The sequence below is a fragment of the Barbus barbus genome (assembly GCF_936440315.1).
Source record: "Barbus barbus genome assembly, chromosome: 6".
In the NCBI taxonomy this organism is placed as follows: Eukaryota; Metazoa; Chordata; class Actinopteri; order Cypriniformes; family Cyprinidae; genus Barbus; species Barbus barbus.
Genome location: NC_136734.1, coordinates 12,534,299 through 12,562,263, shown reverse-complemented (window position 1 = coordinate 12,562,263; position 27,965 = coordinate 12,534,299). Strand labels below are relative to the sequence as shown.

The 27,965-nt window shown below is 38.0% G+C and overlaps 1 protein-coding gene and 1 long non-coding RNA gene across 4 annotated transcripts in view; one reads left to right on the top strand and one right to left on the bottom strand.

Annotated features, from left to right (window-relative positions):
* Nucleotides 1-27,965, bottom strand: part of LOC306870868 — a 1,223,475-nt gene that overhangs the window by 995,949 nt on the left and 199,561 nt on the right. The gene's annotated exons all lie outside the window — the stretch shown is intronic.
* On the top strand, nucleotides 97-10,191 carry LOC306871508 (delta-aminolevulinic acid dehydratase-like). Of its 2 annotated transcripts, XM_079419509.1 has the most exons (13): nucleotides 97-283; nucleotides 515-659; nucleotides 1,716-1,838; nucleotides 1,977-2,027; nucleotides 3,265-3,361; nucleotides 5,902-6,037; nucleotides 6,829-6,912; nucleotides 7,027-7,115; nucleotides 7,204-7,259; nucleotides 7,409-7,496; nucleotides 7,698-7,784; nucleotides 9,290-9,419; nucleotides 9,596-10,191. In XM_079419509.1, the coding sequence occupies exons 3-13, from the start codon at nucleotides 1,720-1,722 to the stop codon at nucleotides 9,652-9,654; spliced, it is 996 nt and encodes a 331-aa protein (XP_079275635.1). In that variant the 5' UTR covers nucleotides 97-283; nucleotides 515-659; nucleotides 1,716-1,719; the 3' UTR covers nucleotides 9,655-10,191. The 2 variants fall into 2 exon arrangements, with proteins under 2 accessions (XP_079275635.1, XP_079275636.1); XM_079419510.1 differs by lacking the exon at nucleotides 515-659 and having other exon boundaries at nucleotides 110-283.

Genomic DNA, 27,965 nt, shown 5'->3' with positions numbered 1-27,965 from the left:
TATTTACCTTCCAATAGGAGCCCGGGGAAATATCGCGAGATCTCACATTCGAGTCGTGAGAAATATCGCGAGATGCTTGAAACAGTATTTTCTACGGAGGCCGAGAGGCAGGAAGAGTAAAGAAATGACAGAAAAGGGATAAGCGCCGAATGACTTCTAGCATGAAACTGAGGAATGATACAACGGGCAGGCACTCACTATAAACAGAGTTTACTATTGTAACACTGTATTTTCTTTTCTATGATGTATCATTAAACAAAACGTATACAGCGCTATCACTCTGGTAACGTTACCTGTTATTTTTCTCCGCACAATCAAATATAGGCGTGTGATTTAATGATAAAGATTGTAAAATTATTATATTTTATTATACTACAAGTAAAAGCTTGCAGGAGGATATTTTTTATTTATATCTCAGATACAAGAGCATGGCATATACATATTTATAAGATATAAAAAATGGTATAAAACCGTATTGAAATTTGTAGCTAAATGAAGAATTTGCCCTTCTGAGCCATCAAGCGCCACCTGGAGGAAAGCAGTTTTCTTCTGACAGGAAACAGCTGACAGCTTGAGAGCAATGCGTTTGAGGCTCGAGGAGCAAAGTTAGCAAGATCTCGGTCATTTACGGTTTCCCATTAGCAGGGACTAAACACAAAGTAAGTTAATCTCAGTTGTATAATTTTACGTCTTGTATTAAATGCTTGAATTATTATGCCTTTTACAAGCTTCATGTTTCTGTAACATTTACATTATACAGTATTATTATGCAGTGTTGAGGACGATCACTATTAACTAAGAGAAACTTAGATATGTTAGACCGAGAGTGTAATGAAAGTACTGCTTTTGAAACGATCGTTTAACCGTTTCACGATTATTGACATTTCAACATTTAACGTTAGCTATGAAAAATTAGTCACGAGTTCAACTTATGCAATATGCTTGCTTGCATTATTAAGGTCTCCTGCTTAACCATTGCATTAAAAATGTTTAATTTACATACATCTCTTATTACTTTACCAAAAAAGAAATAAACGTGTTACGTGGGTTGCATCCAAACTCCAAAACACTTAAGTTATACTATGTACATATCATGTTTGTTTGAGTAGATAATTGATTGACCATAAATATTTTTTTATGTGCAAAATGAGATTTTCTTTTATTTAAATATGGTTTCTTAAGCGGGTGAATGGATGGTTCTTGTCTGCAAAGAGAGAGTTTCTGCATGCTTGCGTCTGTTGTATGGCTAGAATGTGTCAGAGTCACTCTTTGCTCATTCATTCAGAAGATTTATTTTCATAAAATCATCGGACAGAGTAATTGAATTGCTCCCAACCACTCTGAATGTGTCTCTGTAAAGTTTTTTTTAAATTGATGCTTTTCCCCAAATCAATATTTTATTTTCATTATCGCTATTTTTAATGATTAATGATGTAAAAGTCTGAGTAAAATGAATGATTTAATAATTTTAGGCTTTGAACATATAAATGTATTAAAAATGATTAGTTGTACTTCTAGAAACAAACCATAACATGCTTTCTATTGCAGTTTTTGTTTTTAAGTGAATTTTGTTTTTTTATTATTGTTTTCTGGGGAATAAAGACAAAGCAAATGATTAATAGTATTTATTTCTGTAGCATATGTAACTGTGATTCATAATTCTGCAGTTATGTAGATCGTGTCAGTAAGTGTTTGTCTTCCGTTTGAATCTACAGGACGATGACACAGCCGGCAGACTCTGTTCTACACAGCGGTTACTTTAACCCCACTCTCCGATACTGGCAGACCTGTGCTTCAGACCTCAGACCAGATAACCTCATATATCCTATCTTCATCACGTAATGACTTCTCTCTATATATTTATTTGATGATGGTATATAGGTTCAGGAGTTATGTTTTTGATGAAGGTTTGTATTTTTAGTTTGTTTGAATGAATAGAAATAGTTATTATGTCTCTCTCTGAATGACTTTAACAGTGACAGTCCTGACGCAGTGGAACCAATTGCAAGTCTACCTGGTCAAGCGAGGTATCATTCTTCTTCACTGCTGCCAAACACATTTTCTCATCTTTGACATTTTAGAGTTGTTATTTACAGTGTTACTTCCTGTTTCGTGTCAGTTAGTCTACTGAAGTACTACTACTTCTGTAATCTGTTAACATAGTAACAAGTATCATTGAATTTACTATTGGATTAAAGAATCTTTAATGCATTATTAAGTTTTTTTTTGTTTGTTTTTAACAAAGTATCAAGAGGACTTTAACCTTTACAGAGTGTTGTTTTTACGGCTCAGGACATATAAAAACGTTGGATGTAGATGAATACTGCTTAAAATTCAGAATTGTTCAATTTCATTACCTTACTTTCTATCAGTACGCATTAATAAACATAGAAATAAAATAAATATACAATTCTAATATTCTAATAAAATTTAAATGTGCCAGAATGGGTACATTTTAGCCTAAATTAGGCTATCACTTGATAGGGGGTAGCAAGTTTAATATCTATGAATTATGATTATGCTATGAATTAATTCATAATACATATTAGTTTAATCATTTTTCTTTCAGTTATCGTAATTTTGATGTTCTGAATACAATTTTCATAATAGACTATAAGGAAGGTTATAAGTCAACATTTGTGTATGGTTGATATAACAAAGATGTATGCATGTAAAGTTTGGGCTGGTGTTCTGAGATAAGCTTCAGGCAGGGTGGAGCTGGAGGTAGCCAACAAAGCACAAAGATAAACCAAGGATCCGTTTATTCTGGGTGGTTAAGTCCCCTTTGCATTGCATAAGTAGTCAGTGTCAGAAGGTCTGGTTATTTAGTCATGTAATATAGATTGTGTTCAAAATGGGATGCTGTTATTCTGGTTACTGCATACTTTTTTAAAACTAACTAGTATGTGAAACAATGCATACTATGCAGCAATTAACATTTAGTCATCTAAAGCATTTTGAATTAAACATCAGAGACCATGCCATACTAAGATGGTTCATCCATATTACTATGAATGCAATGCCCAATATGGCAGGTCTAGTAAAGGAAGTCCCATCTTCTAAATAAAAGAGCCAGCTGGCAATTGTTAAAGTCATCATGTCATTACAGCTGCTGTTAGAAGAAAATGGGTAATATCCTGAAACTTGTGCTTAGAACTGCACATAACCCTAGTGTATCGTATATATAGAAAAAAACTCATACCATAGTATTGTTAAGACATCTTAGTCAAGTTATGACATATGATGTTTTTGTGTATTTTTCAGATATGGTGTAAATAAGATAGAGGGTTTACTTCGTCCCCTTGTGGACAAAGGTCTGAAGTGTGTGCTGATTTTTGGAGTTCCAGCAAAAATTGCGAAGGTCAGTGAGAAGTTTTAGTTATATTTAATTTATATTACAGTTTCAGTATTATTGTAGTCAATAATGTAAGTCATAGTATATTATGAAGAAATTAGGGCTGTAAAGCTTTTAACATTTTTAATCAAATTAATTACACAATGTGGTGATTTAATTTAATTAATTGCACATCAAATTTGACTAACACTTTACCTACAAAAGAAAATTTAATGTCATTATTGTGTTAAATGACACTAAGACATTACAAAAAGTAGCTTTAGAAAGAAAGATTTTATTCGATTCAACATAGAATTTATTACACATGAAGTTTTAGGCTACAATGCCCTTGATTTTTTTTTTTTTCAGAAGGTGTATCTGAATCAGTCCGTTTTTGCAGCATAGATGTAGCATGAATGCATTCACACTGCAATTACAATTGCATAAATAATTCCATGAGATTAATGGATTTTAAATGGGAATTAAAGGGGTAGCTCACCCCAAAATGAAAATTCTGTCGTCATTTACTTTGTTGTTTCAAACCAGTGTGACTTTCTTTTATGGAACATAAAATTTGTTGTTTTTTTTCGTACAATGAAAGTCAGTGGTAAGCTAAAAAAATTTGGTTAACAATATTCATCAAAATATCTTCAAAATTATAACTGGCATTTTGTCAAGTCACCTTTATTTATATAGCACTTTTAACAATACAGATTGTGTCAAAGCAACTTTCCAATATCAAAATAGGAAAATAGTGTGTCAATAATGTAAAAGGCATTTTATTATTGAATTCAATGATGTCATTGTCCAGCTCAGTTCAGTTTAAATAGTATCTGTGCAATCAAGTCGACAATATCACTTGCAAATGAATTGCAAGCCAGAGGCGACAGCGGCAAGGAACCAAACTCCATCGGTGACAGAATGGAGAAAAAAACCATGGGCGATTTTGTGGTGAATACTGGTTCTGTGCAGATTTTGAACAAGCCTATTGGTTTACCCGATTCGTTCAAATCACTGGTGGCGAGTGCAGCATTCTATATTTCCCATGCAGTGGGAAATTGTTTTGCCTGTGCATTTATTTATGCATTAAGTTAGATTTTTATTTTATTTATTTATTTAGTAATTTAGCAGACACTTTTATCCAAAGCGACTTACAAATGAGGACATAAGAAGCAATCAAAACCAACAAAAGAGCGACAACGTGCAAGCGCTATTACAAGTCTCAGTTAGCCTAACGCAGTACAGATATTTTTTTTTTATAAAAAGACATAGATAAAATAAAATTAGAATAGAGAATGCTAGAGTTAGAGGGTCAAGTAAAGATGGAACAGATGAGTTTTTAGCCGTTTCTTGAAGATGGGTAAGGATTCGGCTACTCGGATTGAATTGGGCAGGTCATTCCACCAGATGGGAACAGTTAATGAAAAAGTCAGTGAAAGTGTTTTTGTGTGTCTTTGGGATGGTACAATAATGCGTCGTTTACTTGAAGAACGCAAGCTTCTAGAGGGCATATAAGTCTGAATTAATGAATTTAGGTAAAGGGGTGCAGAGCCAGTGGTGGTTCTGTAGGCAAACATTAATGCCTTGAATTTAATGCGAGCAGCTATTGGTAGCCAGTGCAAATTGATGAACAGAGGCGTTCTTTTCGGCTCATTAAAGATTAATCTTGCAGCGGCATTTTGGATTAATTGTAGAGGTTTAATAGAATTGGCTGGAAGACCTGCCAAGAGAGCATTGCAATAGTCAAGTCTGGACAGAACAAGAGCCTGAACAAGGAGTTGTGTTGCATGTTCTGAGAGAAAAGGCCTGATCTTCCTAATATTGTATAAAGCAAATCTGCAGGACCGGGCAGTTTTAGCAATGTGGTCTGAGAAATTTAGCTTATCATCAATCACAACTCCAAGATTTCTGGCTGTTTTTGAAGGAGTTATGGTAGATGAGCCTAACTGGAAGGTGAAATTGTGATGAAGCGATGGGTTTGCTGAAACTACAAGCAGTTCTGTCTTAGCTAGGTTGAGTTGAAGGTGATGGTCCATCATCCAGCAAGAAATGTCTGTTAGACACGCTGAGATGCGAGCAGCTATCGTCGGATCATCAGGATGGAATGAGAGGTAGAGTTGAGTGTCACCAGCATAGCAGTGATATGAAAAGCCATGTTTCTGAATGACAGAACCTAGTGATGCCACGTAGACAGAAAAGAGAATTGATGTGTGTATTTGTATAAATATGTGTTCATTTTGTTCAGTGTAATAGTGAATCACAGCATGCCTTGATGCTTTTAACTCAATGAGAGTGAAATAAAACTCTCTGAATCCAAAGATCCTGTTGTGTTGTCTGTCTCCCCTTCTCTCCTCCACTCTGCAAGCACACCGCAATCACTTTTGCAGCATTTTTCAATACTCTAGTGGGAACTAACTGGTGCTGAAACAGGGGGTTTTGTGTCCTTTAAATGCATTAATAATTTCAATGTGTTATTTTTTTCCATAACTAATTGATTCAATGAACTAGTCAAATTAACACTAAATCGACAGTCCTAGATTGTTTTGTCTTCTTGTTTGTTTTTTTAGGATGAGAGGGGCTCTGGGGCAGACACAGGTGACACTCCTGCAGTGCTGGCTGTGAAGAAACTGAGGAGCACATTCCCTGATCTTGTGTTGGCCTGTGATGTGTGCCTTTGCCCCTACACCTCTCATGGCCACTGTGGTTAGTTTCAGGATCTGTTTCCTTTTTTTTCTTCTTATTCTTCTTCAATTGAAATGGCCAATATTGTAAGACAATAATTCTTTCATGTTATGGATCACAACCAAAACTGGATGTAAAAATTTCTATTCTGCTTTGTCTTAATAAATTAAAAATAAAACACTAAAAGCTAAAATACATCAGGTGAATTTAGGCATCATAACATTATAATGCACAGTATGAAAAAAAATCTGTTTAAAATTCTAAAGAAACATTAAGATTCTAAACATACATTTAAAAGTGCTATTAAATTATAATTGTTTTTAAAAATTTACTTAAAGAAGTGTTTCATCATGGCAAAGGCAATCAAATTGTAAAAATAGGGGAAATTAACATTAACAAACAATAAACAAGGAAATAAATCTTTAATATTGGCTGATAACTAATAGGCTACCAATGATCAATATTGTGCATTCCAGTTTGTTTTTTTTAAGCAAATAGTACTTAATATTTTATAATATTAAGTACGTAATATTTTTTTCACATGAGATGAAGGCTCCCTATAATGGTGGCTGCCATGTTGAGATCACATGACCATCTGAACATTACTGGCTTATAATTTCTTATTTTTCATTCCATTCACATTTTTAACCAAAAGCATTACTTAAGCATGATGCAGCATCCATTTATAGAGCCCAAGAGCACCAGTTTTTAAACATAAACAAATAATTAATTGGCTGGTATTTTTAAATAAACCCTTTACGGTGATACTATCATAGTGTATGATTTGTGACTTTCTCTATGGCACCTTTAAGGAATCCTGCGTGAAGATGGCAGCTTGGATAATGCTGCCAGCTGTATGAGGTTGGCTGAAGTAGCTCTGGCTTATGCTCGAGCAGGTTAGTTCCAAATTCTATTCATCTGTAGCCAATTGCACATAATATGTGCATTTTTGAGTAATAGGTCTAAAGAAGTCTTCATCACATTCTGTCAATGCTTTTTTCTTCCCCAAGGATGCCATATCATCGCCCCTTCAGATATGATGGATGGGCGAATTGCAGCCATTAAGCAAGCTCTAATCGCCAATGATCTTGGAAACAAGGTTGAGAGAAATCTCACTTCTGGTTGCAAACAAAAGTGTTAAATTGAATACAAGCAAATACTGACTCAATCTCTTTTTCCTTTCTTAGGTGTCAGTGCTGAGCTACAGTGCTAAATTTGCCTCATGCTACTATGGACCATTCAGGTGGTGTACTTCTAATGATTCCCTTTAGAATGCAATAGTGGACCACCTTCTTAGTTTTTATAAATTTATAGATGATTGAAAACAATAGGATGAGTTTATTTTTGTAAACCAATTTTAAAAATGTCTCTCTCTTTTCTGTACATTTGAAGAGATGCTGCACAATCTAAACCTGCTTTTGGAGACAGACGATGTTATCAGCTGCCTCCTGGTGCCAGAGGACTAGCACTGCGGGCCTGTGTAAGAGAAAATCATTCAAATTTGTGTTCCAGTGTTCACACATTTCCTTTTGAAACATGATCTAAATTCAGAAATGGGCACTTTGACTAGACCTGTGGTGTTTTTTTTTTATTATTATTATTATTATTGTATGGAATGCTCCAATTGAAGCATTAGCAGTAAATTAATTAGAAGTACATGGTTTTCTTTCTTTGCTGGTAGGAGCGGGATGTGAAAGAAGGTGCTGACATGCTGATGGTGAAACCTGGATTACCATATCTTGATATTGTGAGAGAGGTTAAGGATAAGGTAATAACTTTTTTGCTGCTTCATGTTATATTCCGAGATCATTTTCTTCATGCTCAGAAAATCCTATTTTACATTGTAAAATGCCAAAAAGTATTTCCCAAAAATGAAAATACTCTCATCATTTACTCACCATCATGACATGACTTTTTTCTTTAGTTGAACAAAGATTTTTGAAAAACCACACAAGGCAAACGAGACTTCCATGTTACTCATCTCATACAAGCTTCAGAATATACTTATGTCACGCTTCACAATGTGCTGATGTTTACATCAAGCATGAATTCATGAACTTGAGTATGACCATTGGCTTGTTCGTTTAGTGTGGTTTTTGAAGCATCAACTTTGGAGGTCCTGTATACTGATTTTCATTTTTGGGTGGAGCATCCCTTCCCTGGGGAAGTCATGGCCTAATGGTTAGAGAGTCGGACTCGTAATCCAAAGGTTGCGGGTTCGAGTCTCGGGCCGGCAGGGATTGTAGGTGGGGGGAGTGAATGTCCAGCGCTCTCTCCACCCTCAATACCGTGACTGAGGTGCCCTTGAGCAAGGCACCGAACCCCCAACTGCTCCCCGGGCGCCGCAGCATAAATGGCTGCCCACTGCTCCGGGTGTGTGTTCACGGTGTGTGTGTGTTCACTGCTGTGTGTGTGCACGATGGATGGGTTAAATGCAGAGCACGAATTCCGAGTATGGGTCACCATACTTGGCAGTATGTCACTTCACTTTCACTTTCACTTAATGCATTCTTAAAAATGCATGAGTGTCTTTGCAATTTATAACGAAATATCAAACCTGTGTTTAACAAAATATAGCACAAAACTTTCTGAATGCAAAAAGTATTTGTATACTTAGCAGGCCTACAGGGATGGCAAACTCTTGGAGACTCTTGCTCTTGGAGGGCCACTTTCCTACAGGTTCAGCTTCAGACAAAACCAGCTCAGCAAGTAGTTCACTCAAAAATGAATATTTGCGGGAAATTTACTCACCCTCAGGCCATCCAATATGTAGATGAGTTTTTTTCTTAATTGAGGAAGTGTTATTACGGATTATGGTCTGGCATTTTGGCCAGAAGTGATGGTTTACAGTTAAAATGCCTTGATTAATTTGATTAATATATATGATTAATATGTTTGTCACAAACATGCAGCTTTTCACTTTACAAGACATTAATTGATGGACTGGAGTCGTGACGATTACTTATGGATTATTGTGATGTTTTTATCATCTATTTGGATTCTCATTTCTCAAAGTCTTTTCTGATGAAGAAACAAACTTATCTAAATCTTTACTGGCCTGAGGGGAGTAAATTTTCAGCATTTTTGGGTGAACTGTTTCTTTAAGTTTACTTTAACATGCCAGGAACTCATCTGGACAAAGACTCATCTAAGAGCAAAGTGCCTCAAAGCACTCCAAACAGTTTTCCATAAAAACTAAACAATGTAATTTATAAAATGGGTCTAATGTTTTTTGCTAGTCTTAATACCTTTGAGTTCTCTGTCTCCCATCAGCACCCTACTCATCCGCTGGCAGTGTATAATGTATCAGGCGAGTTTGCCATGTTGTGGCATGGAGCTGAAGCTGGAGCTTTTGACCTGCGCACTGCAGTTATGGAGGCTATGACTGCCTTCCGTCGAGCAGGTGAGAAGGGGGTCAGGGATAAAGTAAATTATTTGAATCTGTTGAGGCCAGGTTCTCATAAAATGAGAACCTGGCCAGGACCTTGGTGTCTTTTACTTTTTAATGCCTCAAAAATGGATGGTTTACAGCTAATACTAAATACTCTAAGTATTTTCACACTATTTTCTTTCTTTCAGGAGCTGATATCATTATCACCTACTACACTCCACAATTACTCACATGGTTAACAGAGTAATATGTTGGTTCTCCTATATGAATGAACATGGATAATACCAAATCTACTGTCTCACCCTGACATTGAAATTTAGGACTTCTGATAAGCAAATATTACTACACAAATCAACAACTTTTCCACATTTTTTTATTTGACTTCTGTATCTAGTTATAAACACATTCAATCAGCTTTGGTTTTTATACTTTTCTCTAATTTTGGCAAGCTTTAGTATTTTTTTGTAGTGTACAGATGTTAAATCTGTCATTTATTTCCTAAATGTGTTTGATTACAATGCAGATTTGTTGTTATTTTAATGTGCTTCTATGACACTGGAAATAGACCTCAGGTTCGTAATTACAGCTGTATGGTTTTCAAATCAAACACAGGAAGTCCTGTTGGCATTTCCACTTTAAGTTTTACATTGTTTCATGTAGTGCATCTTCTAAATGTTTATAACTAAAAAGAAATTAATAAAGCAAGAGGTAAACATGGTAAACATCTTTTTTTTTAATTATTATAGTTTAATAAACATTGTTTCCATGTCTCTTATTGACCACTCAGTTTTTTATTATGCTTTATTTACTGAACAGGAATGCCCATCCCCAAAGAGTTTACAGGCAATTCATCATTGCTGTCAGTATATGAAAAATATTGGAAGTATGAATTTATCTTAAGTGTTTTAATTCCCAACAGAGTTTCAAAAAGTGCTGCTTATACAGGAACCATACTGAACGAGGAAGGGTGACTTGGTAGAGGTGCCCTTGAGACTGACCAAACTTGGTATCCTGCAGAACAAAGAAGAATTTAGAAGTACCTAAACTTTTATCCGAATCCCTTTTAACTATTTGTAAAGTAATGTCCATATATTACTTACTGATAGCATGTCACCCAGTGTCTGTGGCTCTTTTTGAGGATGTAAGACATAAAGCCAACCTCTCAGCCAGGTAAGAAAACCCTTGAGAGCACATAAATAATATTTCACATTACTAAATAACTGTGTGCTCATACTAGCACCACTACACCCACATTTGATAAAGGAACACGGATGGAGGGTAAGAATAAAAATATATAAATGTACACAATGTACTAGATTCCTACTGGAATATTTTGGATGCAGCCGTAAAGTACATTATACTAAGGGACAATATGCAATAAGTTACAGTGTGGTTCTGATAAATATGATACATCTATTAAGACTGGCTTATAGGGCTTTTTTCCACCACCTTCTTTATGGATCCTGCTCATGTAAAGTGATATGAGCAGTGTCAGATTTCTTATCCACACGTTATTAATGAGCCATTCATTTAGATGTTGCAATAATAATAATAATAATAAAATCTTAGTAGTTTGTTTAAATGTTCATTATATGTAAACCTGCGTACATAATATAATTAGAAAGAGTTTCTAATAATTAAAAAGAAAGATAATTACACTGTTAGAGAGCTAATTTTAGGGTTAAACTTACCTCTCATAATCAGTCATAGTAACATAGCTGTTACGAACTGTACACTGTTTTTCCTTGTGTATGTTCTCTTGTTCTATTTTCTGTTTAGCGCTTCTAGGTACCGCCTATTTTCAGAACACTATTGGTGGATGTGCCTGTCAATCATCGTTGGTCATCTGTGACGTCGTGGGATCTCCGCCAATTGCGATCTGTTCTGATGCCTTTAAAAAGGAAGCGGCGACTGGAAGAAAGCTAGGCTTCTGACTTGGCGTGTCACTGGTTGTGTTGTTTTCTGCTACTACTTTAAATGCTTACGAGACTTCCGTGAGAGTTGTTAAGATCTGTGTAAAGTTTGTCATTGGTGACATTTGTGTTCTTGTTGAACGAGTGTCTTTGACACTTTTAGCCCGCTGGAGCTCCACCTAAATTAACTACTGTCTTTCAGACAACGGAGATGTGGAACAGCATAGTAAGTCACGTGACATACACACCTTGCACGTAGGATTTTTTTATGTATTAGATACACTAGCATAGTGAAGTGCGCTACCAATGTATTTTTGTGTTACTTTAGTTAGAGTAGGTTTAGGGCGCATTGTGCGCTGAAGATTTTTCCTTTCATATTTTTGTTTTCTTATTTAGAGGACGGGGAGGAGACAGTGGGGTTCATTTTGTTATATTTATTGTTTTGATTTTTCTAGCGCCACTTTCAGTTCCCTCTCCTGTTTGTTTTGGTTACATAATTTACTATTGGTTATTATTCTTGGTTTTCTTCAATGTTTGTAAATGTTCATGGTTGTGGGAGCAATAAATCTTTTTTGGTGCTAATTTTATTGTCCCGTGTATCTCTTGCCACATACTTAAGCCTCTTCTTTTGGTCATCTCAATGTTACTCTTTTTATTTAATTCCTAGACAAAAATTTCCATCAAAGGTCGTAACATTTAATGGGGGCTCGTCCCGGATTGTTTAAAATATTTCAGGTTAGATATTACCGGATGGAATTTTAAACCCTTGGGAGGTAGATAAAATGACCAAAGAAATAGCTATGGTGGTGGCAATAGAATTGGTTGGTTGTGTAGTAGGCTAGTGTGATTGTAGGTAAGTTTGTCATAGTAAGTAGCAGTTTTGTAGCACTTTTGAGCACGTGACACTTTAACTTAAAATGTTCAGTTTAGAGGAATTTGTTAAGAGTCCGTCGTTGGAGCTGCTTAATGTTTGTCGGAAACAGGACTTGTTTTTGGTGGCTGATCATTTTAAATTGATAATTAATAAGCAGGATCGCAAAGCCGAAATTAAGCAAAAGGTAATAGACCAGTTACTTGAGCTTAAAGTACTTCTCACGCCAAATATTGAAATGGAGGAGACGGCTGATCATCTAAGCCCTGGTGATGAGGTGTTTGCTTCTTTTGGAATGGGAGATAAGAACGTGTGTAGTGGCAAAACTGATGCAGATGCAGGGGTGGAGGCCGTTGCAGATGCTGGTGTTGGACTGCCACCTTTTGAACCGTTCTCTCCGCTGTCTGTGGGTTCACGAGACGATGCGCGACTGAAAGTTCGTATGGCACGTCTATATTATGATTCCCAAGAGCACACCCGTCAGGCTGAACTTGACCTACGTTTGCAAATACGCAAACTTGAAATCGAGGCTGATACGCAAGTGAGGCTGCGCCAGCTCGAATTGGTGGTTTCAAAGAAGGCTGTGGAGGCTAATCAGCCAGATCCAGTTTCTCCTTCAAATGTTTCTTCAATGTCGATCTCACCTAGTCCCAATTTTGACGTGAGTAAGCACATTGCTCTTGTTCCACAATTTAGAGAATCAGAAGTTGATTCGTATTTTAATGCGTTTGAACGGATTGCGACTTCTTTGCATTGGCCACTCGAATTCTGGTCTCTGTTACTGCAGTGTAAACTTGTGGGAAAGGCTTTAGAGGTGTACTCAACTTTGTCACTTGAAGAAAGTTTGAAGTATGATTCAGTCAAATCGGCGATACTTCGTGCCTATGAACTAGTTCCTGAGGCGTACAGACAGAAGTTTAGGTCGCTTAGAAAAACTTCTAATCAAACTTTTGTGGAATTTGCTAGAGAGAAGGGCACGCTTTTTGATAAGTGGTGTGTATCTAACAATGTGGCAGATTTTAATTCGTTGCGTGAGCTTGTTCTCTTGGAAGAATTTAAGAATTGCTTACCGGAGAAAGTGGTTGTTTACCTAAATGAACAAAAGGTAACTTCTCTATCACAGGCCGCTGTTTTAGCTGACGAATTTATTTTAACTCACAAAAATGTCTTTGTTCATTCACGTGTGGAAAATGCACCCGCTGTTCCATCTTTATCTAATACACAATTCATGCGCTTGAAAAGTAATGCACCAGGAGTTAGTGAGGATCGTGACTGTTTTTACTGTCACAAGAAAGGACACGTTGTTGTGGATTGTCCCCGACTTAAACGAAAACAAAACTCGCAAGCTAAACCGGTAGGTTTTGCAAAGACTTGTAAACAGACTGTAGCTGTATACTCCAAAGAGGATGTGGATGAAACGTTCCGTCCTTTTATTCTTAAGGGGTTAATTTCTTTGACTGGTCGTGATGAAGATCAAAAAGAAATCACAATGCTTCGTGATACAGGTTCTATGCAAAGTTTTATTGTTGAAAGTGCAATGAAATTTTCTGATGAGACTTCATGTCAGTCCAGCGTATTAGTGCAAGGAATCGAAATGGGATGTGTAAAAAGGCCCTTGCATAATCTGCATTTGAAAAGTGATTTGTGTTCTGGATTTGTCCGTGTTGCAGTTTGTATTTCACTGCCTATGAAAGGGGTAGATTTAATTCTAGGCAATGATTTAGCCGGAGGGAAAGTGATGCCATTATTGGAAGTGCTGGACAAACCGACAGAATGTGCATCTGATGAGGTTGGTGAGGCTTATCCTCATGTTTTTCCTGCCTGCGCTGTTACTCGCGCACAGTCGCGTAAAGAGATTGCTTTGAATGATTCTTTCTTTTCTTCTGTCGTAGACGGAGAGGAAAATTTGGAATGTGAGAAAAAGAAATCAGAAAGGGTGAAAAGTTCTTATTTAAATGACACAAATTCGTTGATTTTAAAAATCACACGAGAGGAATTAATCACTGCACAGAAAAAAGATGAAACTTTGACTACACTTTTTAATTCTGTAATTCCGCATGATGTGGCTAAAACGAAACAAAGCGCCTACATTTTGGAAAATGATTTGTTGATGCGTAAGTGGTGTTCATCACCTGACCAGGCCGAGTGGGATGTTTTTTATCAGGTTGTGGTTCCTGTCCCATATCGCCCACATGTGTTGTGCTTGGCACATGATCATCCACTGTCGGGTCATTTGGGTATAAGGAAAACTTACAACCGGATTTTAAAGCACTTTTTCTGGCCTGGATTGAAAACGGATGTAACACTTTATTGTCGATCTTGTAACGTATGTCAAATTGCAGGAAAGCCAAATCAGGTTGTTCCTCCAGCACCGTTAAACCCAATACCTGTTCTTGGCGAACCATTTGAACATGTCCTCATTGACTGTGTAGGACCTTTGAAAAAGTCAAAAAGTGGTAATCAGTACTAACTGTGATGTGTCTAGCCACCCGATTTCCTGAAGCCATTCCTTTAAGAAAAATTACTGCACCTGTTGTTGTCAAGGCACTAATTAAGTTTTTCTCGACATTTGGTTTGCCTAAAGTGGTGCAAAGTGACCAAGGCACAAATTTTACGTCTAAGCTTTTTAATCAAGTCATGCAGACTTTGGGAATTACACATCGTACTTCCACTGCGTTCCATCCAGAAAGCCAAGGCGCTCTGGAACGTTTTCACCAAACGTTAAAGTCGATGTTGCGCAAATATTGCATGCAGACTGGTAATGAGTGGGATGATGGCATTCCCATGCTGATGTTCGCTATCAGAGAAAGCGTTCAGGAGTCGCTGGGTTTTAGTCCAGCTGAACTAGTTTTCGGACACCAGGTACGTGGTCCATTGAAAGTTTTAAAAGACCAAATTTTGGAAAAAGACAGTTTGAAAACTAATGTACTGGAGTACGTAACGAAGTTTCGGAAGCGTTTGCATATAGCTTGCTCAGTCGCAAGAGAGTCTCTTGCCAATGCGCAAAAAGGCATGAAACGAACATTTGACAAAAAGGCCGTTACGCGATCTTTTAAGTCTGGTGACTCAGTTCTGGTTTTCTTGCCTATTCCTGGTTCTTCACTGTCGACTCGATTTTTTGGCCCTTATGTCGTGAAGGAGAAATTGAATGAAACAAATTATGTTATCTGTACTCCTGATCGAAAGCGAAAAACTCGTGTTTGTCATGTGAACATGCTGAAACTTTATCATTCGAGATCACAAGTTGGTGTGAATGACAGAGCTCCAGACACTGCTGTTATTTCTGTTGCGGTTGTGACAGAAAACCCCATTACTGATGCTGAAGAAGACGGAGTAATGTTTCAGAATATTTCTCAGACGACTGTGAGGTTGTGCAATTCTGAAATATTGAAAGATCTTGATTCACATTTAATGAGTTTGTCTATTGATCAGAAATGTGATCTAGTGAGGCTCATTTTTGAATTTGAGTGTCTGTTCAAAGACGTACCTGCATTAACTAATGTCATTCAGCATGATATTGACGTTAAAGATGCTAGACCGATTCGACAGCATGCTTATAGAGTGAATTCGGTTAAGCGTTCAGTTATGCGACAAGAAGTTGATTACTTGTTGAAGAACGATCTTGCTAAGCCTAGCTCTAGTCCATGGAGTTCTCCATGTATTTTGGTACCGAAACCAGATGGTTCTTTTAGGTTTTGCACAGATTTTAGGAAAGTAAATTCACTTACGGTTCCTGATAATTATCCACTTCCTAGGATGGAGGATTGTGTGGATAATGTGGGATATGCAAAGTTTGTGAGTAAATTAGATATGCTCAAAGGCTACTGGCAAGTACCACTTACACCCAGAGCTTCTGACATTGCTGCTTTTATCACTCCAGATTCGTTTGCACAATATACGGCCATGGCGTTCGGACTCCGAAATGCACCTGCTACCTTTCAGAGGTTGGTAAACACAGTTTTAGCTGGCATTCCTAATTGTAGTGCTTATTTGGATGATGTTGTTGTCTATTCCAGAGATTGGGATGAACACATGAAGTCATTACGTGCTGTATTTGAGCGTTTTGCGTGTGCTTCCTTAACCCTTAATTTGGCCAAGTGTGAGTTTGGTCAGGCTAAGGTGATGTATTTGGGAAAGGAGGTAGGGCATGGTCAAGTTCGACCAGTTGAAGCGAAAGTTGAGGCTATATCGAAGTTCCCAGTTCCTACGACTCGACGTGAACTCCGAAGATTTCTCGGAATGGCTGGATATTATCGCAGCTTCTGTAGAAATTTTTCGTCTGTGGTTAGTCCTTTAACTTCACTTTTAAGTCCTTCTACTGCTTTTGTGTGGAATGCAGAATGCCAATACGCATTTGAGAGCGTGAAATTACTATTAAGTAGTTCACCTGTGCTTGCAGCTCCTGATTTAGATCGGCTATTCACGCTTGAGGTGGATGCAAGTAATGTCGGGGCTGGTGCTGTCTTATTACAGGATGATGAACAGGGCATAGCTCATCCAGTAAGTTATTTCTCTAGGAAGTTTAACAAGAATCAGTTAAACTATTCAGTCATTGAAAAGGAGACGCTTGCTTTAATTTTTGCATTACAGCATTTTGAGGTTTATGTTGGATCTAGTGTGCAACCTTTGGTAGTTTTTACGGATCACAGTCCTTTGACATTTCTTTCAAAATTGTACAATCATAATCAGAGATTGACGCGGTGGTCACTCTTTTTGCAGAGTTACAATTTAGATATAAGACACAAGAGGGGCGTTGATAACGTCTTAGCGGATGCTCTTTCCAGAGTATAAACTTTGGGTTTTACCAAAAGAGTTTATTCTTAAGTGGGGGAGTGTTACGAACTGTACACTGTTTTTCCTTGTGTATGTTCTCTTGTTCTATTTTCTGTTTAGCGCTTCTAGGTACCGCCTATTTTCAGAACACTATTGGTGGATGTGCCTGTCAATCATCGTTGGTCATCTGTGACGTCGTGGGATCTCCGCCAATTGCGATCTGTTCTGATGCCTTTAAAAAGGAAGCGGCGACTGGAAGAAAGCTAGGCTTCTGACTTGGCGTGTCACTGGTTGTGTTGTTTTCTGCTACTACTTTAAATGCTTACGAGACTTCCGTGAGAGTTGTTAAGATCTGTGTAAAGTTTGTCATTGGTGACATTTGTGTTCTTGTTGAACGAGTGTCTTTGACACTTTTAGCCCGCTGGAGCTCCACCTAAATTAACTACTGTCTTTCAGACAACGGAGATGTGGAACAGCATAGTAAGTCACGTGACATACACACCTTGCACGTAGGATTTTTTTATGTATTAGATACACTAGCATAGTGAAGTGCGCTACCAATGTATTTTTGTGTTACTTTAGTTAGAGTAGGTTTAGGGCGCATTGTGCGCTGAAGATTTTTCCTTTCATATTTTTGTTTTCTTATTTAGAGGACGGGGAGGAGACAGTGGGGTTCATTTTGTTATATTTATTGTTTTGATTTTTCTAGCGCCACTTTCAGTTCCCTCTCCTGTTTGTTTTGGTTACATAATTTACTATTGGTTATTATTCTTGGTTTTCTTCAATGTTTGTAAATGTTCATGGTTGTGGGAGCAATAAATCTTTTTTGGTGCTAATTTTATTGTCCCGTGTATCTCTTGCCACATACTTAAGCCTCTTCTTTTGGTCATCTCAATGTTACTCTTTTTATTTAATTCCTAGACAAAAATTTCCATCAAAGGTCGTAACATTTTATCTTATCCTCTAAGGGTGCTCTAATAAATAATCGACTGTACCTGAGATATCCTACGAAATATTTTCTGTGATCGACTATTTTGACCTGGCCTATTCAAGGAATTTGTCTTGGTGTACTGGACAAAAATACAACAAAGAAATTAAATTAAATAATTAAATGGACGTTAATGCTCTAAGCAAATCCTGCTACAAAAGACAGTGTACACCGACGTGGTTCATTCCACTGGTTAATACATAAAAATAAATTTTTGCCTTGCTTAGTTGGGAACACTTGACTGATTGCACACTATTGGAAGAGAGCTGAAGTGGATGACGATGATAACATCACTAAATCATCAATGAACTGACTTTAGCTGGAAAATGACTGGTCTCTATTTTCCTGTTGACACTGTAAAGCTGCTTTAACACAATCAGCATTGTATAAAGCGCTATATAAATAAAGGTGAAAAACAATTCAAATTATACCTCTATAGCACTTTTCACAGCTTTACAATACACACACTACACACAAGCAGGACAAAGGAAGTCTTCCTCAGTGGTACACTTCAAGTGGTTGAATTAGATTTTAGAAATGTTTAATAACTGTGAGCAATTCTAAAGCAACACAGATGTTTCGTGGGACATTTTCCCCATGCAACCTCTTAAAATGAAATTAGATTTTGAAACAATTTTATTTAAGAATTCTGTGCTACAAAAGAAAATGTAAACAAATGTGATTCATTTTACATGTGATTTTATTTTTACATTGGTGTCAGAACAGTTTTTTTTTTAAAGGCAAGCACTGGCCAACACATTCCCTGTGAAACCATATAGTTCACAGGTGCTATAAATCTGGGAAGACTGCATGTTGCACTTTAAAGCCAATGTGCCCATGTTAATTTGTGAAATATCTTGTATCTCATCTAATTTGTTTAATAAAAAATATATGAAATATGAACATTATCAAAATTCAGCTGAAAAATCTGAACAAAAACAACAGCAAAGTTTCATGAGCTTTAATGGTTGAAATGGGAATGGCCATCTGAAACTAACTTTACCGCCGTCCAATACGAGCACTAATGATTAGAAGTCCGGTGATTACGATCGTAAAATGGGCAAGTGAAATATATAGTAAAGCTCTCTTTGATTTCATTATGGAGACTGGGTTAATAAAGAGAATATAAGTCTTTGTTCCACACTCCGGCTCAGAAGGTGCACTGTAAAAAAATGTAATTTAGAATAATTGGGGAAACTGACAAATAAACATTGGCTCAACAAATTTCTTCCAAGGCGGTGGTGTCCGCTCACAAGGCTTCCGAGGTGGCGGTGCACGCTCACAAGGTTTCCGAGGTGGCGGTGCACGCTCACAAGGCTTCCGAGGCGGCGGTGTCCGCTCACAAGGCTTCCGAGGCGGCGGTGCCCGCTCACAAGGCTTCTGAGGCGGCGGTGCCCACTCACAAGGCTTCCGAGGTGGCGGTGCCTGCTCACGATCCTCTCGAGGCAGCGGGGCCCGCTCACAATCCTCCTGAGACAGCGGTGCCCACTCACGAAGCTCACGAAGCTCACGAAGCTCCCGAAGCGATGGTGACCGTTCATGTTCCTCTCGAGACAGCGGTGTTCGCTGATGTTCCCTCCGTGGCAGTGGAGCTCACTTCAGGCCCTCCCGAGACAGCGGTGTCCGCTCTCAGAGCTCGCGAGACAGCGGTGTTCGCTCGCGAGCTTCCCCGGATGAATCCACCGTGTCCACCCTGGCCTCCTGTTCTGCCGGCGCCGTCCTGGCGCCCGTGTCTGCCTCCGTCTCTGGGCCCTCTTCCGCTGCACGAGCCTGGCCCACCATCCCTCCCCCTGTTCCACCTCCCTCCGGACTATTGGGGGTGTTGGTGGAACGTCTGGAAGCCGTTCCTTAAGGGAGGGGTCATGTCATGAGTCTGGGTTCGGCAGTTCTTCCCGTTTCCACCAGAGGTCACCATCTCCCTTCCTCCCGGACTCATTTCCTGTAACCACGTACACCTGTCACATTACACACACCTGCAAACACGTCACACTCCCAGCTGTTCCCCATTTGGCACAGACTATTTATGCATGCATGTTTTTTAAAGACTAGTTTTAAAGGGTCATGAAAAATCTTTATCCACTCCTTATAGTCTTCTGGGGGACTTTAAGGGGTAGGCTAATATCTGTAAGTTAATTTCTATTAGCTACAGTACTTCTAGTAAAAAAGGGAGTCTGGAGTCCTGAAGTTGTCAATGCAATTTAAACTAACTAATGTTATGTCACTTGTCAGATTTGATGCATAGGATCTTTGTAACTTATTTATTTTGCAGGTTTTCATTGCAAAAAAATCCATGCAGTGCCGTTTCTGCAAGTTTTCTTCACTTCACCAAGATATTCTTTTTAAGCACTACAGAACTTGCCATTGGTCAGTTAATTCCACTACCTTTTCTTGTTTACATCCAGAATGTGTTTGTATTTTCAAAACGATTGGGGCTTTAAAGACACATTTGTGGCGGGAACATCATAAGACAGGGAGTAAGAAGAATGCCACATTTTCTTGCGACAACTGTGATTTTAAGGACATCTGCTCTCAATCTGAATTTCTTCAGCACTTAAGAGGACATCTTAAAAACCATGAGAGGGTTCGTTGTCCATTTTCAAATTGTAATTTTATTACAAACAGTAACATCAAATTCAAAGCACATAAGAGCAGGAAGCACAAATCTCATGGGTTGAATGACTTCAGGACATCATATTGTGCTGAGAACAGGTGCAATGATCTGGATCCAGCTCCTTTCATAGAATGTGTGCCAAATTTAGAGGAAGAAGTAGAAGTGCATACTTCTGATATGAACCCTGATTTGAACCCTGCAGTCTCAAAGCAGTCACTTGAAGACAAACTTGCAGCCTTGTTTTTGTCTATGCAGACACAACTACATGTGTCAAAAAGGGCCTGTCAGCATATCATCAATGCAATAAGTGACATTCTGACTATCTCCAAATCAAATACTTTGTCTTTGGTCACACAACTGTGATGTTGATCAGTCAGTTGTCACTGAGATTGCACATGCTTTACATGCAACTGACCCATTTTTGACAGCCTGCTCTGACAGAGGCATTCTTTCAACCGACCATAAACGAATACAATACTTTAACCAGGAATTCCAAGTAATTGAACCTGTTGAATATGTGTTTAGCAGGGCAGATAAACATACATTTTTTTATGTTCCCCTTCTGAAAGTTCTGCAGACATTGCTTGATCAGCCGTATGTGTTTGAGAAGACATTTTCCAGCAAAGAGACTTCACACATGGTGTTTATCAGTCTTTTTTTGATGGAAAATATTTCAAAGAAAATCAGCTTTTCAATAGTCAGAATTCTTCTCTTGTACTTGGTTTGTACATTGATGAATTTGAAGTCGTCAACCCCTTAGGCACATCCCGTAAAAAACGTAAACTAACTGCAGTTTATTGGGTCATTTTGAACTGGCCATCCCAGAATCGATCAAGTCTCAATTCAATCCAGCTGGATCTGCTTGGGAAAAGCTCAGAAGTGAAGGCAAATGGATTTTAAGCTTTTTTTGACCCTTTCATAAGAGATTTACAGTTTCTTGAGCAGGATGGCATCTTTGTTCAACAGCTTGGAGAGAATGTTAGGGGAACAGTATTTACTGTGTCTGCGGATAATCTTGAAGCCCATGGGCTTGCTGGGTTTCATGAGAGTTTACGGGTGGAGAGGTTTTGCAGATTTTGTTTGTCATCTTTAAGTGACATTCAAAATACAGAGGTGAGACAAGACCTCTTTCAACTAAGAAGTCAAGAACAACATAATCGCTGCATAGCTGAGTTGACCAGCACTGAGACATAATGTCTGTGGATGGTGTGAAATCTGAATGTGTTCTCCAGAAGCATCTTAAATTCTTTCACACTATTTCTGGCTTCCCTCCAGATTTAATGCACAACCTTTTCGAGGGGATAGTGCCATTTGAGATAAGTCTATGTCTGCAGAAATGGATACAAGCTAAATATTTTACTCTTTGAAAGATATTGTCGAGCTCGTGGTGAGCCAGAAAGTAACGGAGGAGGCAGTCTGATATCTGGAAAGCAAGATTTCCTGCCATCGAGAGTTGTTTAAAGAGGTCTTTCCTGATGCAAATTTGCGTCCCAAACATCACTTCCTCGAACATTACCCTTACCTGATCCGTTGCTTTGGTCCTCTTGTTGATCTGTGGACGATGCGCTTCGAGGCGAAACACAGCTTTTTCAAGAAGGTCGTTCATGAAACACAGAATTTCAGAAACCTGCTCAAGACATTATCCAACAAGCATCAACTCATGATGGCATGTGCCATTGACTCACAAAGCTTGTTTAAAGCACCTCTACATGTTGAAAACGTTAAGGTACTTAACATATCCTCTCTCAATGCCAGGCTGAGAGTAGCAGTCGAGAGGAAGTTTACAAACCAAACTTCCTTTTCTTTGACCACAAATGCAACCTTAAATGGAACTCAGTACCGTCGAGGAATGATGCTGTGCGTTGGAAATGGAAATGGTTGATCTGATGATATGATTTGATTGATCATATCTTAATTTGTGGCACTGAGGCTTCATTCATTGTGCAGAGACTTACCTCATGGTACATTGAACATTACCGGGCATATGAGATAAATCAAAGTACGCGCTGTCATGTAGCCATATTCAGTCCACAAGAGATAGTGGATTTTTATCCTCTGGCTGCTTACAAAGTTGGCGGAAGATGTATGGTTGTACCAAAGAGGTTTTTACTTAAGTAACTTACCATTTGTACTCCTACTTTCCCTGTCTTCCAGATTGCAATAAAATTTCTGTAAAATTTCTGTACCTAGCCTATCCTCAGTAGAAGAACTCTCCACAATTCTCTGTGAAAAACTGCAAATAGAGAAATGCTTTACCGTTCAGTATGAGGATCCAGATTTCAATAATCAACTTTGCAATTGACCGATGCCTCTTCAGATGAACCAAGCACATGCGTCCAAGAATCTACATCCTCAAATTCCTCAGATTCAGCACAGGCCTCTTCTCTGTTGAGGTCAGAACAGTGGCCAAGCAAGTTTCCAATACCCTGCTTCTCCTATGATGTGGAACTAAAGCTTCAGAAAGCCAATGAGGAATATCAGAAAAATGGCAAGTCCCTGATTGTCTCAAGAGATGTCTTAATGGAAGTATTGGGTAAATTGGCAGAAGCCATATACTCATATAAGGCAGCAATGCTGATTTAAGGAATGTTGCATCTGCATTAATAGAGAGACATCCCTGCCTTAAAACTCCTGGATCTGAAACTGGATGTGAAGGATGGACAATGAGTTTAAAGAGCAAAATGCAAAATTACCGTCAGAAACTCCGTGAGCTTGGTTGTGCAGAAATGATTGTGAATAGAAGAAATGCATCCAAGCAAATGTTGAAAAGACCACGTAGATCTGAACTGAACTTTCTTCCCAACCTTCCAACTGGTTTTGATGAAAAAGCCTTGGAGAATGAACGGAAATGGATCGAAGAAGAGATGAAGAAAAAAGATGTGAACGTGTACTTTGAATACAAAGATGGATGTCACATTTGCCCTTAGAAGACGTGAGGTTGTTGAAGATCAGCCCCTTGTATCTACACTGAAAAAACGATGGCCAGCACTCTTTGAGGAACAGGTATGTTTCTCATGTTTTACATAGTTGATTTTGTGTGCGTATGTGCTTACTTGAAATCTCTCTCCCTTTTTGTCTTTCTCATGTTTCTCACACAGGTTTATGCAGAATTTAGAAGGATCAACCAAATAGACCTTAAATCCACGTTCCTTACATCACTGGATAACAACACCAGAAGCTTGCTGAAACTCTTCAGGGCAAAAGTACGACAGCCAGGCGAGGATGACTTGGAAACTTTGCTGGACAATCTGGATGGACAGATAGATCACAGGTTTTATTTAAATAGATAGTTCACCCCAACATAAATATTCTGTCTAGTCTTGTCAAAAGCACCGACCACGATACCATTTGGTACTGTAATTGAAAAAAAAAAAAATCTATTTCCCGCTAACATTTGAGTGCTGTTGAGCAGATTTTTAAACACTGCTGATTGGCCAGAGTGTTCACACGCTCAACAGATTAGACTATATTTGGCTACAATGATCGCTTCATGCTCTAACTCAGCTTTTCTTTTATGAACGTGCAAAATGTTGAGTCTTTGCTTAGCAAGCTATAATGAAAAAGTTTTAAGTTTGATGGTTTTCAGTCTGAAATAGTAGTTTGAATGTTTTGAAGGCAATACAATCTGTCATTCATAGATAGATAGTAGAGCTGCACGATTGACAAAAATCATAATTGTCGATTATTCCCTTAAAATTGTAATTGCGATTATTAATTATGATTATCAAAATGTACACTGAATGATGTTTATACCATTGTTTGAAGCAACTGCATACCATATTTTTACAAACTCTTGAAAAACCTTTATTGCTTTTCTATAATATTAAGACTCAAATGTGAATTATACATCAGATTGGTTTATTCTTTAAATAAAGAAAATCGAAACTGAATAGTACTATAATGTTATACTAAAACTAAAATTAAAACAATGGAAAAACCCTTAAAATAACCTGTAGAAAGAAAAGAAAAAACACATCATAAGCACGCAAGATAACATAAGTGGACTTTGAACGATTAATTGCCACTTTGAACGATTACATAATTATGGTATCTGTAATTGTGCAGCCCTGATAGATAGAAAGATAGATAGATAGATAGGTAGATAGATAGATAGATAGATAGATAGATAGATAGATAGATAGATAGATAGAGGTAGATGGTAGATGGTAGATGATAGATGATAGATAGATAGATAGATAGATAGATAGATAGATAGATAGATAGATAGATAGATAGATAGATAGATAGATAGATAGATAGATAGATAGATAGATAGATAGATAGAGGTAGATGGTAGATGGTAGATGGTAGATGATAGATAGATAGATAGATAGATAGATAGATAGATAGATAGATAGATAATAGATTTTAAATTGATAGATAGTCAGATTAGATAGATAGATAGTCAGATTATATATAGATATACAGTCAGATTATAGATAGATTGTCAGATGAGAGAGAGAAAGAGATAGACAGATAGATAGTCAGATTATAGCTAGTCAGATTATAGATCGATATACAGTCAGATTATAGGTAGATAGATAGTCAGATTATAGGTAGATAGACGGATAGATAGATTATAGATAGATAGAAAAATAGATAGATGGTTTCAGTTCTTGAAAATAATGAATAGCATTCATATGAAAAGCATTTATGTAGGGCTGTCACGATAACTGCAATATCACAATACCGCGCTATTGACGAGCATAACTGCAGAGGAATGCAGCAACCAAAATATTTGCTTATTTTCTTTTTTTGTACGGTTACGCCCCTCTCGTTTTACACTTTGTGCGTGTGTACTAGATATTAGTAAAGATAACATAATATTTACCATGTTGATTTGTATAAAGGCTCAGTAGATTTGCACTTCTAAACAGACTGTCTAAACAGGCTCAGTAGATTTGCAAATCTAAACACTGTGAATGAGACAGGTCGACTGATTGCGTGTGATTAGCTGTGTCTGTCCTTCAGGCTGAGTTATGTATATTGTGAAAATAGGTTGTCATGTCCAAGAAAAGCGAAATCTAGCTTAGCATATACGCATTACTGGTCTTTGAATGCTGAGACTTTGAATTTGCCGCTCAAAGTTAAAATGATTTCAACAGGGGGTTTCATTACAGTCTCTCCACCCTCAATACCACGACTGAGGTGCCCTTGAGCAAGGCACTGAAGCCCCAACTGCTCCCCGGGCGCCACAGAATAAATGGCTGCCCACTGCTCCGGGTGTGTGTTCACTGCTGTGTGTGTGTTCACTGCTGTGTGTTTGCACTTGGATGGGTTAATTGCAGAGCACAAATGGGTCACCATACTTGGCTGTATGTTACGTCACTTTCACTTTATATATACTGTTTGAGCTCATAAATTTACATGCCCCTTGCAGAATATGCAAAATGTTAATAACATTATCAAAATAAGAGGGATGAGGAAAATTGCATGTTATTGTTTAATTAATACTGTCACAAATATGCTATTTCATATAACAGATGTTTATATATTTTCCACAAGCCAAAATAATAACTGAATTGATAAAAAAAGGATCTTTTAAAATCTTTGAATCTTAATAATCTGTGTTGTTTCCTGGATGATTTGTGACTGTTTTATATTTTGTTATAGTTGTTCATTAGTCCCTCATTGGTCCCGAGCAGTTCAACTGCCTGCTGTTCTTCAGAAAAATCCTCCAGCTCCTGCACATTCTTTGGTTTTTCAGCATCTTTTTTTATATTTGAACCCTTTTCAACAGTGACTGTATGATTTTGAGATCTGTCTTTTTACACTGAGGACAACTGTGGGACTCATACATAACTATTATCTAAGGTGAAAACATTCACTGATGCTCAAGAAGGCAACACAATGCATTAAGAGCTGGGGGGTGTAAACTTTTTGAATTGGATGATCAGGGTGAATTGTACTTATTTTGTTTCCTGAGTAACATTTAAGTATTTATGTAACTTCTTCAGTGCAGTATCAATAAGAAAAATTAACACATCTTCATCCTGTTCAAAATTTTAGACCACCCAGCTCTTAATGCATTGCGTTGCCTTCTGGAGCATCAGTAAATGTTTACACCTTTTGTAATTGCGGTCTATGAGTCCCTCAATTATCTTCAATGTGAAAAGATGGATCTCAGAATTGTACAATTCCTGTTGGAAAGGGTTAAATTATGCAGCTTATTTTGTTAAAATTATTAACATCTAGCATATTCTGCAAGGAGCATGTAAATTTATGAGCACAACTGTTTATAGGATAACAACGCTATTTAGTTTTGTTTCATTGCTTTCTGAATAAGACCGTTATATCGTAGCACATACACAGATTATATATATATATACACTCACCTAAAGGATTATTAGGAACACCTGTTCAATTTCTCATTAATGCAATTATCTAATCAACCAATCACATGGCAGTTGCTTCAATGCATTTAGGGGTGTGGTCCTGGTCAAGACAATCTCCTGAACTCCAAACTGAATGTCAGAATGGGAAAGAAAGGTGATTTAAGCCATTTTGAGCGTGGCATGGTTGTTGGTGCCAGACGGGCCGGTCTGAGTATTTCACAATCTGCTCAGTTACTGGGATTTTCACGCACAACCATTTCTAGGGTTTACAAAGAATGGTGTGAAAAGGGAAAAACATCCAGTATGCGGCAGTCCTGTGGGCGAAAATGCTTTGTTGATGCTAGAGGTCAGAGGAGAATGGGCCGACTGATTCAAGCTGATAGAAGAGCAACTTTGACTGAAATAACCACTCGTTACAACCGAGGTATGCAGCAAAGCATTTGTGAAGCCATAACACGCACAACCTTGAGGCGGATGGGCTACAACAGCAGAAGACCCCACCGGGTACCACTCATCTCCACTACAAATAGGAAAAAGAGGCTACAATTTGCACGAGCTCACCAAAATTGGACGGTTGAAGACTGGAAAAATGTTGCCTGGTCTGATGAGTCTCAATTTCTGTTGAGACATTCAGATGGTAGAGTCAGAATTATGTGTAAACAGAATGAGAACATGGATGCATCATGCCTTGTTACCACTGTGCAGGCTGGTGGTGGTGGTGTAATGGTGTGGGGGATGTTTTCTTGGCACACTTTAGGCCCCTTAGTGTCAATTGGGCATCGTTTAAATGCCACGGCCTACCTGAGCATTGTTTCTGACCATGTCCATCCCTTTATGACCACCATGTACCCATCCTCTGATGGCTACTTCCAGCAGGATAATGCACCATGTCACAAAGCTCGAATCATTTCAAATTGGTTTCTTGAACATGACAATGAGTTCACTTTACTAAAATGGCCCCCACAGTCACCAGATCTCAACCCAATAGAGCATCTTTGGGATGTGGTGGAACGGGAGCTTCGTGCCCTGGATGTGCATCCCACAAATCTCCATCAACTGCAAGATGC

Excerpts from the sequence above, each read along its gene's own strand:
- LOC306871508 (XM_079419509.1), top strand. The coding sequence starts at position 1,720 with ATGACACAGCCGGCAGACTCTGTTCTACACAGCGGTTACTTTAACCCC. Across the intron at positions 2,028-3,264 it reads AGTCTACCTGGTCAAGCGAG|ATATGGTGTAAATAAGATAG; the intron begins GTATCATTCTTC and ends TGTATTTTTCAG. Across the intron at positions 7,116-7,203 it reads CCAATGATCTTGGAAACAAG|GTGTCAGTGCTGAGCTACAG; the intron begins GTTGAGAGAAAT and ends TTCCTTTCTTAG.